This window comes from Panthera leo, chromosome B4 (assembly GCF_018350215.1).
Source record: "Panthera leo isolate Ple1 chromosome B4, P.leo_Ple1_pat1.1, whole genome shotgun sequence".
In the NCBI taxonomy this organism is placed as follows: Eukaryota; Metazoa; Chordata; class Mammalia; order Carnivora; family Felidae; genus Panthera; species Panthera leo.
In genome coordinates, this window is record NC_056685.1 from 2,719,248 (window position 1) to 2,733,970 (window position 14,723).

General features: G+C 60.3%; 1 protein-coding gene across 3 annotated transcripts in view; it reads left to right on the forward strand.

Moving 5' to 3' along the window:
• The first annotated feature begins 7,926 nt into the window (after nucleotides 1–7,926).
• The window catches only part of LOC122223808 (phosphofructokinase, platelet), a 54,978-nt gene continuing 48,181 nt past the window's right edge, over nucleotides 7,927–14,723 (forward strand). For 2 of the 3 annotated variants that reach the window (XM_042944745.1, XM_042944747.1), the window contains exon 1: nucleotides 7,928–8,117. In XM_042944745.1, the coding sequence (XP_042800679.1) occupies nucleotides 8,006–8,117 (112 nt within the window). In that variant the 5' untranslated portion in view covers nucleotides 7,928–8,005. Of the gene's footprint in view, nucleotides 8,118–14,723 lie in introns of all 3 variants that reach the window. The other variant, XM_042944746.1, reaches the window with a different exon arrangement.

Consider the following 14,723-nt stretch of genomic DNA (forward strand, 5'->3'; position numbering starts at 1 on the left):
GCCGTGACATTCGTGCCTACTGTCTGGCATTGTATATGCCACAAAGTAAGAACTAAATTCCAGGCTTCTCACACTTGCTTATCCCAGGAGCCCATAAAAAGAAATCAGTCCCACCACGTCTGTGACGAATAATAGAACGTTCCTGAGATGGTTTGATCTTCCCTTATTGTATCATCACCAGAACATTTTGTGTCATTCTTTTTTTTTTAATTTTTATTTACTTTTGAGAGAGAGGGAGACAGAGCATGAGTGGGGGAGGGGCAGAGAGAGAGGGAGACACAGAATCCGAAGCAGGCTCCAGGCTCCGAGCTGTCAGCCCAGAGCCCGATGCGGGACTCGAACTCGCGAACCGTGAGATCATGACCCAAGCCGAAGTTGGACGCTCAACCGACTGAACCACCCAGGCGGCCCTAAAATTTTTTTTAATGTTTATTTTTGAGAGAGAGGGAGAGGCAGAGAGAGAGGGAGACACGGAATCCGAAGCAGGCTCCAGGCTCCAAGCTGTCAGCACAGAGCCCGATGCGGGGCTTGAACCCACAAACCGTGAGATCGTGACCTGACCCGAAGTCTGATGCTTAACCGACTTGAGTCACCCAGGCACCCCATGTGTTGTTTTTTTTAACATAGACTTTTTTTTTAGTTTATTTATTTATTTTTTGAGATTTTTGAAAGAGAGAGCAGGGGAGAGAGAGAGAGAGAGAGAGAGAGAGAGAGAGACCGACCCAAGCAGGCTACACGCTGCCAGCACAGAGCTTGACGCGGGGCTCGAACTCACAGCTCTGAGATCACCACCTGAGCTGAAATCAAGAGTCGGTCGCTTAACCAACCGACTGAGCCCCCAGGTGCCCGGAGGTGTTCTATCTTCACGTTAATTCATGTACCAGAGCAACAGGGACAGAACCCGGCAACAGAGAAGGTTTTGAGGGGGGGGGGGGGGCGGACGGGGGGGGGGGTACCACATGGCCCCACATGGTTTCCAACAACCGAGAAAAAAGAAGTGGGGTCAGTACGTTCAAAAGCTCCTTTATTTCTTGGTTGTTTGCACAGCCAGCTGCTGGGTGTCTGGAGGGGTCGGGAGGTGGAGGTGGGGAGGGGCGGGGGCTGGGCTCCAGGGGAGGAGGGGCGGTGTGGGAGGGGTCGGGAGGGGGAGGTGGGCGGGGCGGTGTGGGAGGGGCCGGGAGGTGGAGGCGGGGAGGGGCTGGGCAGGAGGGGAGGAGGCGTTGGTGTGGGAGGGGTCGGGAGGTGGAGGTGGGTGGGCGGTGTGGGAGGGGTTGGTAGGAGGGGCGGTGTGGGAGGGGTCGGGAGGTGGAGGTGGGTGGGGTGGTGTGGGAGGGGTCGGGAGGTGGAGGTGGTGAGGGGCGGGGCCTGGGCACGAGGGGAGGAGGGGCGGCGTGGGAGGGGTCAGGAGGGGGAGGTGGGCGGGCGGTGTGGGAGGGGTCGGGAGGTGGAGGTGGGGAGGGGCTGGGGCTGGGCACGAGGGGAGGAGGGGTTGGTGTGGGAGGGGTCGGGAGGTGGAGGGGGGAGGGGCTGGGGCTGGGCAGGAGGGGAGGAGGCGTTGGTGTGGGAGGGGTCGGGAGGTGGAGGTGGGCGGGCGATGTGGGAGGGGTTGGTAGGAGGGGCGGTGTGGGAGGGGTCGGGAGGGGGAGGGGGAGGGGCTGGGCACGAGGGGAGGAGGGGTTGGTGTGGGGGGGTCGGGAGGTGGAGGGGGGAGGGGCTGGGGCTGGGCACGACGGGAGGAGGGGTTGGTGTGGGAGGGGTCAGGAGGGGGAGGTGGGCGGGCGGTGTGGGAGGGGTCGGGAGGTGGAGGTGGGGAGGGGCTGGGGCTGGGCACGAGGGGAGGAGGGGTTGGTGTGGGAGGGGTCAGGAGGGGGAGGTGGGCGGGCGGTGTGGGAGGGGTCGGGAGGAGGGGTCGGGAGGTGGAGGTGGGGAGGGGCGGTGTGGGAGGGGTCGGGAGGTGGAGGTGGGGAGGGGCTGGGGCTGGGCACGAGGGGAGGAGGGGTTGGTGTGGGAGGGGTCGGGAGGTGGAGGTGGGCGGGCAGTGTGGGAGGGGTCGGTAGTAGGGGCGGTGTGGGAGGGGTCGGGAGGGGGAGGTGTGGAGGGGCGGGGCCTGGGCACGAGGGGAGGAGGGGTTGGTGTGGGAGGGGTCGGGAGGAGGGGTCGGGAGGTGGAGGTGGGGAGGGGCGGCGTGGGAGGGGACGGGAGGTGGAGGTGGGGAGGGGAGGGGGGCTGGGCATGACGGGAGGAGGGGCAGTGTGGGAGAAGGCGGAGCAGGTTTGGTGGTGATGGAGGCACCGGCCTGGGCTGCAGGGAACCAGAGATGGTGAGCTTCAGTCCCCCCCTTCCCGCCCGTGTGTCTGTCTGTCTGTGTCCGTCCTCCAGACGCCTCTGCTAAGCAAGCTGACTTGTCCCCGTGACGAGCGAATGGCCCCAGAATGCGCCCTTCACAGGGGCCCTGACAGCAGAGGGCCTAAGTGACCCCGGTCAGTGGGGCGCCAGGGAAACAGGGGAGTGACCCCCGGGGCCTGCCGCCTCTCGGGACCGCCGTGAGGGGGACAGGCAGGTCCCAGGGACGCGGCCTGTGCAGAGGTGCTCAGCCTTGCTCTGCTGGACGCGTGCTTGAACTGAGGAAATACGGCCCGAGGGAATGGCTCAGGGCTGGAAGGGGTCACCAACAGAAGACTAGTCAGTCCAAGGGCGTCCACATGTCCCCTCTCGGTGGGAGACCCGGGAGCTCCGAGGTGGCTCTGGGGGCTGCTGGGCTGCGGGGGGGGGGGGGGGGGCAGGAGGCGCCGTCTGAGCACAACAGACTCAGGCCCAAGACCGCCAGCTTCCTCCCAGACCCCTTAGTCCCCGTTGGGTCTGGGCTCAAACATCTCCAGCTGAGCTCAGCCTCCTAATATAAGAGTGCTTGCAGGTGGGCAGCTGGAGAGAGGCCGTCCACGACTCGGGACTCAGAGATGTCTGCGTCCCCCCCGGGGCTGGTGACCAGGGCTGTGCCCTCCAGCTGCATCCCGGGCCCGGCCACGCCCACTGCCCCCGGCCCATGAGTCCCCTCGAGGGTCTGCAGCGGGCGCCGGCTACGTGTGCATGTACGCACTTGGGGGCAGAGGAAGAGGTCTGTGGCTTGCGTCAGACCCTCAGAAAGTTTACCCCCCAAATGTTAAAACCTCCCGCTGGATGCTGGCACCTGCCAGGGACGCACGTATGGTCTGTGCGCCCGTTTGCAAACTGAAAAACGGTTACTGTTTATGGCTTTGGCCTCAGGTACTTCGGTGTTCGCCCTCCACCGACCGGCTCAGCCACGAATCACTTCCATTCCGATAGTAAGGAGCCCTAGAGACCAGTCGTTATAAATTCAAACTTTCAGACACCCGCAGAGGACACAGGTGTGCGTAGGCAACATGCCAAGGTGCATTCAGGTTAGCAACGCGCAGCGACCACAGGTCACGTATCTGACCTGGTGTGTGTACTAGTCACGGCTGTCCGGAGAGACGGGAGCAGCGGGATATACTTATACACACGCGAAGAGCTGTGTCATCAGGCAGCTCTGGAGGCTGAGATGTCCCCCTGTCCCGTGCGCGGACTGGGGATCCGGGACAGCCAGTCCAAACCCACAGGCCGAGAACCGCGAGCGCGGGAGAAGGCGGATGTCCCAGCTCACGCAGCACACAGAGGGCACCAATGCCCCTTTCTCCTCCTTTTTAGTCTATCCGTGCCTTCAGCGGGTTGGGGGAGGCCCACCCACAGCGGGAGGGAAATCTGCTTTACTGAGTCCCTGCACTCAAATGCTAACGGGATCCAGAAACAGCCTCGGAGACACGCCCAGAGTCATATTTAACCAGACATCTGGGCAGCCTATGACCCACTCAAGGGACACGTAAAATTACCCATGAGGCCGTAACCGCGCTTGGAGTTTCCTTTTCCAGCTGGGAAGTTCCGCTATGACTTATGTTTCAAGCTGTCTCTCTCCCTCCTCATCCACGCACCGGTACCGCGGATGTGCAAAGACAATGTGCCTCTGAAAGAACGGGTCAAACCCTCCACCCGGTCACCACGTCCCTCTCACACAGGACTGTGGCCTCCTGTTACTTTGATGTGTTAGAAGCACAAGGAAGTCTCCACTAATCAACCTGCACCAAGGTCGCAAGAAGGAAAACGTTATTCTGCGAGAGGCTCCAGTTCCCTGACGGAGTTACCTCAAGGGTCAAAACTCGGAACAGCCAAAACACTGCCAAAACTCTGTACCTGGCAGACATAAGGAGACCGTCTTCTTTTCCACGGTTTCCCCAGCGTCTAGATATTCTAAGTGGCTCAGGGCAACGTGATTCTGCATCGAGGTCCTGGAAAGCATCCAACTGCTCTATATATAATTTAAAGTTTGGCCGTTAGACTCAGAGCAGAATTATTTTTAAACGTGGACAAGGACACAGAAAGACAGCAGGCCGGGGGAGGAAGGGGCTGCCGAGGCATTCCCTAGTCTAGCAGATGACTGAGCACTGGTTCGCGGACTTTCCAAATTCTGGGAGAAGGAGAAGCGATGTGAGGCATGCGGAAAAGGGTGATGGCTATGTAGTGTTCTTGCAGATTAGCTCCAAGCTGTCCCCATGGTCGGAAAGGAAGGAAATTGCCAAGATGAGGGACGGAGTTAGAGCCTGCTGCCTGGGCAGGGCTGAGGCCCTTCGACCAACAGCCCGGAAGGAAAACAATCCTGCCAGCAGCGTAGGGGTGTGTGTGCAGAAGGCAGACCCTTCCCTGCAGAGCCTCAGATGAGCCTTGAGACCCCGGGCGACGCCTTGCTGCAGCCTGTGACAGACTTTGGGCAGCGGCTAACAGAGCTGCCTGAATCCCTGACCCCTGGACAGTTATTCCTGTGACGTGAGCGTGTGCTGGTATGCCACAAAAGTTTGGGGCTCCTTTTAGGCAGCGATGGGGAACTAGCTCTCAGGTCATGTGCTTCTAGAGGTCCCCACAGCCCGCAATCTCCCCTCTCCTATCAGGGATTCTATCTTAAGGCCAAAGCTATAAAAAAAAAAAAAAAATCAGTCGAAGGTTTGAAAAAAACTATTGAGATACATGTGTTGCAAAAGAATAAGAAAGGAGACGCGGTTCTGTCTTTCCACCTTAGCTGGAGATCTGACCCTCCGAGCGGTGGGTCTGAGCTCCAGCACAGGTGGGGAAGAGTAATGTTCACCCACATGAACCATAACTCTGGACACATAGACCTCAGCTTGTGCAAAACAGACAAAACCTTGGGGGATCTGACAAGTCTCGGCCTTATCTCTTTTTTAATTCACTCTCACATGTTTATTCCCAAACCACACTTGCTCATTGCAGGAAAAGAGAATTCTCACAATAAAGCAAAAGGAAATAAAAATATCTCGATCTGCTTACATGTAGATGCACGCACGTGTGCACACACACACACAGGCTTGTGGTTTTTGTCTCTCATGACATACCCTGAACATATTTCCATGTCAATAGATATTTATCTTCATAATAGTAACAATAATTGAAAACTTCCAGTGTGTATTTTTTTGAGGCATGTGGCTTTTTTTTTTTAATGTTTATTTATTTATTTTGAGAGAGCACACGCAGGAGGGACAGAGAGACTGAGGGAGAGAAAGGAAGAGAGAGAATCCCACGTGGGCTGTGGGCTGTCAGCACAGAGCCCGAAGTGGGGCTGGAACTCATGTACTGTGAGATGATGACCTAAGAGTCTGATGCTTAATGACTGAACCCCCAGGCGCCCCTCAGGTGTATATTTTTACAATAATTTACTTAACCTATTGTCATGTTTGGACTCAGTTTCTTTCTTTTTTCTTTTTTAATTTTTTTAATGTTTATTTATTTTTGAGAGAGAGAGAGAGAGAGCGAGCGAGCATGAGTGGGGGAGGAGCAGAGAGACAGAGAGGGAGGCACAGAATCGAAAGCAGGCTCCAGGCTCCAAGCTGTCAGCACAGAGCCCGATGCGGGCTCAAACTCACCAGCTGTGAGATCATGACCTGAGCCAAAGTCGGCCGCTCAACCGACTGAGCCACCCAGGCGCCCCGGACTCAGTTTATTTCTATTGTTTTGTCTGTTGCAGACAATTCAATGACAATGACCAATCTCTAACTTCAAATTTAAAAAGTATCAATTGTACAAGAAGCTATAAAGGGCTTTTGCCTAAAATAAAATTCAGTGTGCACCAACTTTCTGAAGCGTAGGATGCTCTAGGAAGGGGTGGGTGATTCTAGAACACACACCTGAGGCTGGAGGTTCACGGCCTGTGGGTGCAGCCTGGCTCCCTCCTCTGCCCTGGGAGAGTGAAGGGCACCCACCAGCCATCTACCCGCCTCTCCCCCAAAGGCCCAGCCTTCCTTTTCTGCAGCCCCTACCCTGCTCAGGCTCACAGGCAGTCACTCAGACTTGGCAATCATCAGAACACTCCTAGGGCTTGTTAAAAATACATACTCCCAGCGGCACTCCAAAGGTGGGCCTCAGGGGTTGTGCTGGGGGAGGGGAAACCAGGCCCGGTGGCTCTGATGACCGCGGTTTAGGGACTCACCAGTAATTCTGACCTCCAGCCTCGTCTCTTTTACAATGCAGTGTTGATGCTCAGATTGGTAAACTAGGGGCTGGGGTGGAGCTGGGGCGAGGCAGGCACCCCATAAAGGTGTGTACCCCCATCATTTGGCGGGGGGGGGGGCGCCTACAGAAATGGCTGTTCGTGTTGCTATCACAGAGTTCTCTGGGTTATCTCCACGAGTCCGGGGGCTCTTTTTCCACCTTGTACCCACTGGACAAACATTTCCTGAGCGGCTGCAGGCTCAGGCGTGTGCTATCTCCCCACCCTGCACGGTCCATGGGCGTCTGTGAGCGGTTTTCTTTGGGGTAACTGTGACCCAGCACAGGGCCATGCGCCCGGTCACACAGGCCTCTAAGATGGACCGGCTCCACATCCGAAGCAGGTAACTGGCAGTGAGCTGAGCTCTGTAAAAAGTCGGCCGGTCCATCCGTCACCGACGCGCTGCATAGGAATGTTTTAGGTTTGGACATTCCCAACAGAGTGTGGGAGCTTCTGGCTGACGACGCAGGAGCTAGTCGGGGTCCTTAGGTAAGAACTTAGGTCTTAGATCCCCCCACCCCAAGCCTTTCCTGCCCCCCGCCCCAGCCCCACTGGCTTCTGGACATCCAGGTCTGGCGCCAGGATGTCGCTAAGGCCACCTCGCGGGGTCACTTCCTTCTCCTCCAGCCGGGGGCGGGCCCAGGGCTCGGACACCGCCAGCCAGCGCTGCCCACTTTTGCCCACCGACTGGAGGATCGCGGCACGTCCCCCCGCCCCGGGCCGCAGGTGAAAGCAGGGAGAGCCCGAGAGAAAGCGGGGGCGCCCGCAGCGCCGCCCGGGAGGAATCCTGCGGGGAGCGCCTCGGTCGGGGTTCCGGCCCCGCAAGTGGTGCGCTCCCTTCAAAGGCTGCGATCCCGCCCACCTAGGACGCTCCGCCCACCCGCGGTGCCAGTCCCGCCACCTGCGGGGCCCCCTACCCACCCCGCGCTCTCTCCCGCCCTCTCCCTTCCCCCCGCCCCCGCCAGCGCCCGCTACGCCCGCCCCCTGCGATGCTCCGCCCACCGGGATACACCCGCCACCTGCGGCGCTCGCGGCCACCTGCCAGGCTCCCCCAGCCGCTGCGATCCCGCCCACCCGGGACGCCCCGCCCACCAGCGGTGCGCCCGCCACCTGCAGCTCGTCCCCCACCCCGTGCCACCTGGGGCCCCCCCGCCCCGCCTTGCCCCCGCCCACCTGCCGCGCTCGCTCCGCCAGCCCCCCCCCCCCGATTGCCCCCACCTGCCGCGCTCCCCCACCGGCGGCTGGCGCGCCCCGGCCCCGCCCCCGCGCCCCGGAGCCCGCCCTAGGCCGCCCATTGGCGCGCGCGGCGCGGCCGGGGCGGACGGTTCCGAGTGGCGGCGGCGCGGGCGGGGTCCAGGCTGCTGCGCGCCCGCCCCGGCACTGCTCGGCCTGCTCGCCATGGACGACGACGACGTCTCCGCCCGCAAGGGCTCCTTCCGAAAGTTCCTGGAGCACCTCTCCGGGGCCGGCAAGGCCATCGGCGTGCTGACCAGCGGCGGGGATGCCCAAGGTGCGCGGCCGCCCGGCCGGCCGGGGAGGGGTGATGGGAGGAGGGCCCGGGAAGCGGGGACGGGGTGCCCGGGGCGAGCGGGGAGCGGCGATGGGAGCCCCGAAGAGGCGAGGAGGAGGGGGTGCGCGGATGAGACGAGGGTGGGGGCCCGCCCCGGCGCCCGGGAGCCGCAGGGGGGCCTTCCGGGGCACGAGTGGGCGGAGCGGCCTCGGAAGGGGTGGCTGCGGGGGTGGGGTTCAGGAGGAGGGTGGTTGTGGCCCGGGGACGCTTTATCAGGAAGATCGGTTAATTTCCCACCCCCACGTTTACGTTTTAAATTGGGGCTGGGGACGGGGTCTCCCGAGGTCATTTCTCCTCGGAGTCGTAGGGCGGGGCGATGCCCCTCCGAGGCTTGGGGAGAGCGCGGCCCCCCGGATGCCGCGGCTCCCTCCCCCTCGACCCCCCTCCCCTTGCGGGAAGAACGGCCGGTCCCCGCCGCGCGTCCTGCGGATTCGCGTCCCCGCGCGGCGCGGGCGGGCTCCCCGCTGTTGCATTGCGGGGCGCGGCGGGGAGCGCGAGGGGACCCGCGGGGGGCCCCGGGCCCGGTTTCCGCCGCTCCGCTGACAAAACCGAAGACGGGAATGGGTCGCTAGGCCCGCCCCGCCGGCCTCCTTTGGGGGGGGGAAGGACCAGGAAGCCGCGGACTCCGGGGCGTCGCCAGCGCCCGGGGCGCGGACTCCAGCCCTCCCCGCCACCCCCACCATGTGGAGGCCGCCTTGGGGAGAGGGGGACGCAAGCCCGGGGCCGCGGACACCCAAGAGATGTTTATAGTTAAGGGAGGGATGACCCGGCCACGCCCGGCCTCTGGCGCTGGGTGCACGTGGGGCCACCGGAGCTCTCGGACGGTGGGGTTTCCTGGCCCAGGTGCATCGATGGGTGGGGCACGCCGACCGCTGGGAAGTGGACCCGAGGCGTCCTCGCAGCCTAGAGATGGCCGGGGCTGCAGGCGCCCATCCAGCTGGGTCTGCTGGTGTTTTCAACCCCCCTCCTGCTCCAGCCTGACGCGGGCGCGTTTCTGGGCCACACGAGGCGGAAGGATGCTGGAGCGCGCTGCCTGGCACTTCCCCTCCCCCTCCCCCCCCACCGCCCACCGCGCCCGTGACCTTCCCGTTGCCCTTGAGCCGGGCGTGGCTGGCGCGGGGGCGGCAGGTTGGGGCGCTGTGGCCTCAGCCCCGCCCTTCGCGCGTCTACGTGATGCCGGGCCAGTCGCCACCCTCGCGCCCTGCGCCCTTGGCCCTGGGCACCCGGCGCGGGGACTGCGTGCTGCCCGCACCGCGGAGCGGGAGTCCCGGCGGGAGTCGCCTCTTCCACCCTGGGAGGCAGCCGCGCTGCTCACCGCCCCCCTTCCCCCCACCCACACAGGCCCGCCTTCCCTTCCGGAGGGGGGACCCCCGGCTGATCGAGCAGTTCCCCCGGTGACCCAGTATCCTAGTAAAGTGATCCCGGGAGTAAACATTCCGCAGGCGCGAAGTGTTGTGATGGGGCACTGGCCCGGCCTGGAAACACGGGGCAACACTGGATTGTCGCTTAAGTAAACACCCAAGGTGTGCCACGTGGAGTCCGGGTGGGGTTGCCGTGGGGCTCAGAGTGGCTTCCCCGTCACCCGGCGGCTTGAAAAGCACGTGCGTGTGGAGACGTGGGCTGGCACACGTTGGGAAGCATCCTGGGTGAATCTTAATCTGGGCCTCGACAGGGGGATGCACCGTTGGGCAGGAAGACGAACTGGCTTTTAAACCACAGGGCTTCAGGGTCAGAGTTTCAAGGTGGTTTTACAATTAAGGCTCTGTGTCTGGTGAAAATACATGGACGGGTCATTCTTTTGAACCCCCGTCCAAAAGCTTGCTCAGCTACCTGGTAGGTGATGTGCACGGACTCGAGGTGATGGCACAGGAGAGTCAGCATTTTCTGTCACTTCTCCTGGCTCAGCCACCTGTGAGTAGTTGTAAGTAACAAGAGGCCAGTGAGTCCACACAGCTGGTCACTGGGAGAGGAAACGTTGAGACCCAGACTTGAGAAGGCCGCTCCGGCGGTGTCAGATTAATGGGAAATGCCTGCCACTCTCAGGTGGGCATCGGGCTGCCCCTGGGAGAGCCTCCCGTGGTCTGGGCATTTATCCGGCGGAGCTGAGGCCTTCGACTCCCGTGTTGTCTGGAACTCCATGGGAAGCAGCATCTCCTGCTTTGGTATTTTGAGCTCTGACTGAGGGTCTCGATCCGCTTCTGTCTGAGAAAGCTCCTCCTGGCGTGTGCTCGGTCAGTCTCAGCAGCAGCAGATTTACAGACCCCTAGAGGAGGTTGTTCCTAGAGATGCTGTCTAAGACGCTCTGTTCTTTTCCCACTTTATCTTGATTCCAGATTCTATCAGCCAAGATAGGAGAATTTTGCTCATAGCTAAAGATCCAGGAGAGCATGTGCAAGCCTTAATTTCAAGGTAGTTTTCTTTTTTCTTTAATTTTTAGAAATCTTTTTATTTATTTATTATTATTTTTTTTTAACATTTATTTATTTTTGAGACAGAGAGAGACAGAGCATGAACAGGGGAGGGGCAGAGAGAGAGGGAGACACAGAATCTGAAACAGGCTCCAGGCTCTGAGCTGTCAGCTCGGAGCCCGACGTGGGGCTCGAACTCACGGACCGCGAGATCGTGACCTGAGCCGAAGTCGGCCGTCTAACCGACTGAGCCACCCAGGCGCCCCTCTTTTTATTTATTTTTGAGAGAGAGAGAAAGAGAGCATGAGCGCATACGTGGGGGAGGGGCAGACAGAGAGGGAGACACAGAATCCGAAGCAGGCTCCAGCCTCTGAGCTGTCAGCACAGAGCCCGACGCGGGTCTTGAACTCACGGACTGAGAGATCATGACCTGAGCCGAAGTCGGACGGTTAACCAGCTGAGCCACCCAGATGCCCCACAAGGTAGTTTCCTAATACGGTGTGGAATGATGGTTGGATTCCACGTGGAGATGACTGACCATGGCTACTATTTGGGGGCCGGGAGCGCTACGCTTCCCGTCTCCAGGCCTCATTACGTTACTCCACGGTGCGTATGTCTTCATTTTCGAGGTGGGGAGAAGGTCCTACAGACTCGCGAGTGACTTCGTTCAGGTCACGTGGCTCATATGTGGCAGTTGGCAGGATTTAGGCAAAGCCCTGTGAGCCCTCAATCCCCAGTACTTCCCAGCAGGCCGTGCTCTCCGGGGCCTTTCTTCGGTGAGGCTGTAAAGTTCAGGTCCAAGTTAACGCTCCAAAGTGTGCAAAGCCCAGCTTGCTCAACATTATACAGATGATTTTTCCACAGCTTTGTGAGGGGAGCAGAAAACGCCTGTTTACAGTGATAGCACTGGGGTAGCCGAAGCAGTCCCACATCGATACCAGAGTGATGGAGTGCTTTTGTTTTCCACTCGAGTTTCGTGTAATTATTTAAAAAATAAGAAGAAAGAAAAAAAAATCCCCTCATCTGTATTCCCACAGCCCCCCACCCCACCCCTTAAGGAAGGCTATTTCTAGACCTTATTGTTCTTCTCATTCTTTGGGTTTCTTCTGTTGTCGCAAGGACGTCTGCAAGTTTAAACTGATTTTCCACCTTGCTGGGTGGACAGCCTTTCCATGACTAAGCAGCCACCCTCCAGCAAGATTGTGTCACTCACCAAACATGATTCAGAGTGTGGGCTCCGGAAGGCCGGGTGCAGCTGAGAAGGTGCAGGAACCCAGGGCAGCGAGGCTAGGAAGGCTGAGTCCCTCTTTCACCTGAGGCAAAGAGGCACGAGTACAGTATTCGGGGAGCTCACATGAACGGAGTCTGGATCAGCCTTTCCAGCATCAGCAAGAATAACTTGCAGGATGAGTACCTACCTTCTGGGCCGTGCAGGCGCTACTCTGAGCTAATTTAGTGCACACGGGGGCAAGCGGGCTTTGTGGGGAGCTGCCTGCCTTCAGCTCTAAGTGGTAGACAGGGCCGGGCCGCGGCGGTGCAGAGGGCACGGGAGGAGGGGGACCCCAGTGTCTCTCCCCAAGTGCATTTCTGGGGTCCAGCACAGGACGCGGCACGGGGCAGGCTCTCAAGTGTTTGCTGCACGGTTCCCCTGACTCTCACTGAGGCCTGTGGGCCACTCCCTGTCGCAAAATGCCAGGCGACTGGAGTTCTGGCTCCTTCCTTTTCTCATGAAGTCATTTCGATGACTGAGCCTCACTAATCAAAAGCAGTCCTTCTGCAGAGCGGTGCCTGGGAACGCCAAGGCCTCGAAGATTCGAACTTGAGCACCGTAGTCGGGAACGTGAGGCTCTGGTCTCGGGGACCTCGGGCACGAGGGTGGTCCTGCCGTTGAACACGCGAAGCCGCAACACCGCACTGGGCCCTGCTCGGGTGGGTTCCTTCTGTGCGCGCCAGGAGCCCAGCTCGATGCAGAGGGAAGCGGGGGCCGGTGGGCATCTTGTCTCCGAGGGCTCTGGGGCCCCTCACTGCCCTGGAACTCTGTCCGCATACGTTCTGTAACGGGGTTTATTTTCCACTTAAGATGTAATAATTAATTTAGCAAAAACTGTTGCGTCCTGGCAGCGGTGTGTTAGAATCACAGCGGTAACCCCGTGAGCAATCAGCCATCGCACCGTTTTCTGGAACTGTGGCACACGCACCGTGTGGCACACCCAGGTGACTTAGACACTGGACACTTGGTCGCCTTTCAGAAAAACTCAAACCCAGTTACGGGAAGCAAACAGCTTTGGCTCGGAACTGAAACGTTTCATCAGGGGGAGCCGGGGGCCCCCGGGGGCCGCTCTGCCCACCAGAGGGGCCACCAGGAGCCATCACCGTTAGAAACACAGAGACGGGCCGGGCCGGGGTGACAGCAAACGTGGGGACCCAAAACTGTATGCTTGCTGCGGTTGTAATTAGGTCAGGAGGGTGTATCTGGACAGAGGGCAGGGGGCTTTATGTTAAAAATGGTCGGGTGCTGTGTGTCCACCTCCCTCTTCTCAGCAAGCTCAGCGGGGCGCTCTGTCTGTATTTGGTGCACCTGCCCGGGGGCCCTGGTGTCCGCCCCCCCCACCCCTTTATCCCAGACGTCTTTGCCGCCATGTACTTAGCGTGCCTGGAATTACACACGTTGTGCCTGTCAGGACGAGAGTGTGGAGCCCCGGGCCTCCCAGAACCCTGGGGCTGTTGGGGGTGAATAGCCTGGTTCCTGCTCTCCACCAGGGTCCTGCCAGGGTCCCACTCTCCCCTGGGCGGGGCCTCCAGTGCTCATTTGCATAACAAAGCCACAGAATCGCTCACCTGCTGTCCTCTCCCCCTTCCTCTTCCCTCCTCCCCAGTGAGGGTCTTCCATCCAGGGACGCTGCCCCGCCCTCCTGCCCCTGGGGGCTCTGGAGCTTTGTCCCCCTGGTTTCGCAGAAGCCACCCAGGGGTCTTGCTGAGGCGCGTTCTGGTGTCGCGGGTCTGGGCACCGCACCTCTGGTCCCTCTGGTCGGCTCAGGGCCACGCTGGAGTCGGGGTCCACGGGGCAGCTCGGCCCATCAGGACGAGAACCTTGACTGGGAGGGTTACGCATAGGACTCCTTGCATAGAGCGTGTAAACAAGTGATGTGGCTGGACGTGTCTTCGACTGGGAAACGGTTGGCAGAGCAGGTGCGGTGGCCGCCCGCGGCCCTTCCTCCTCGGCTCAGCTCTGGATTAATATTCCTGGGGTTAGATTCCCCTTCCCATGTCCTCCTCCCATCAATGAGCGAGGCTGCCTGGGTGCAGAGTGATGCCCGGGGCAGACGGCGGATGCCCTCTGTCAGGGAGCCGGACCCGGCAGAGAGCCTGTTTCTGGAAGGCCCGGGACACCTGTGCGCAGAGACTCTCCACATGCCCCATGGGGGGCTGAGGGGTGAACCAGCGCACAGTACCCTGGCATGGGGACGGGGCGGGGGGGGGGCGTGCAGGAGCTGGGGGAAGAGGTCAGGGCCAGGTGGGTGAGGTTCCGGGGAGGGGCAGGCAGTGAGGACTTTGGATTTGCCTTGTGGGTTCAGGGAAGCCACCTGAGGTGCGGGTGCAAAGCCCAAGTTTAGGGTCTCATGGGGAGCAGGATTGGGCCATAGCTGGAGGGTTGCAGGACTGGAGCTGGGCCCCTGGCAAGACGCCCCTATGGCGGGGACTCAGGAGGGTCGGGTGACTTTGCAGGTGGAGGGTTTGGCCTCAGGTAGGAGCTCACAGTAGGGCAGGAAGAAAGGCAGAGCCGGGAGCAGCGGTGGAGGCAGGCAGGTTGGTAGAATGTTCTTGATAGCCTTGCTTAGACTAGTGAACAATGGGAGGTCCAGGGAAAACCCATCAGCAGGGGATGAGCTGTTAGGTGCCTAGAATATTCTCCGCCTTCCCAAGGAGCTTTGCTCTGATGCTCCCGGCAAGAGACCACACCACTGTTACAGTGTGGAGTCAGAAGTAGATTCCACTGCCGTGTGATAGAAACCAGGCTCCCACATGAGGCCCATTATGGATGTCACTATGTAGCCACCGCATTACAGAAGGGAAAACAGGGGCTCCTGGGGGGCTCGGTCGGTTGAGCATCTGACTTCGGCCCAGGTCACGATCTCAC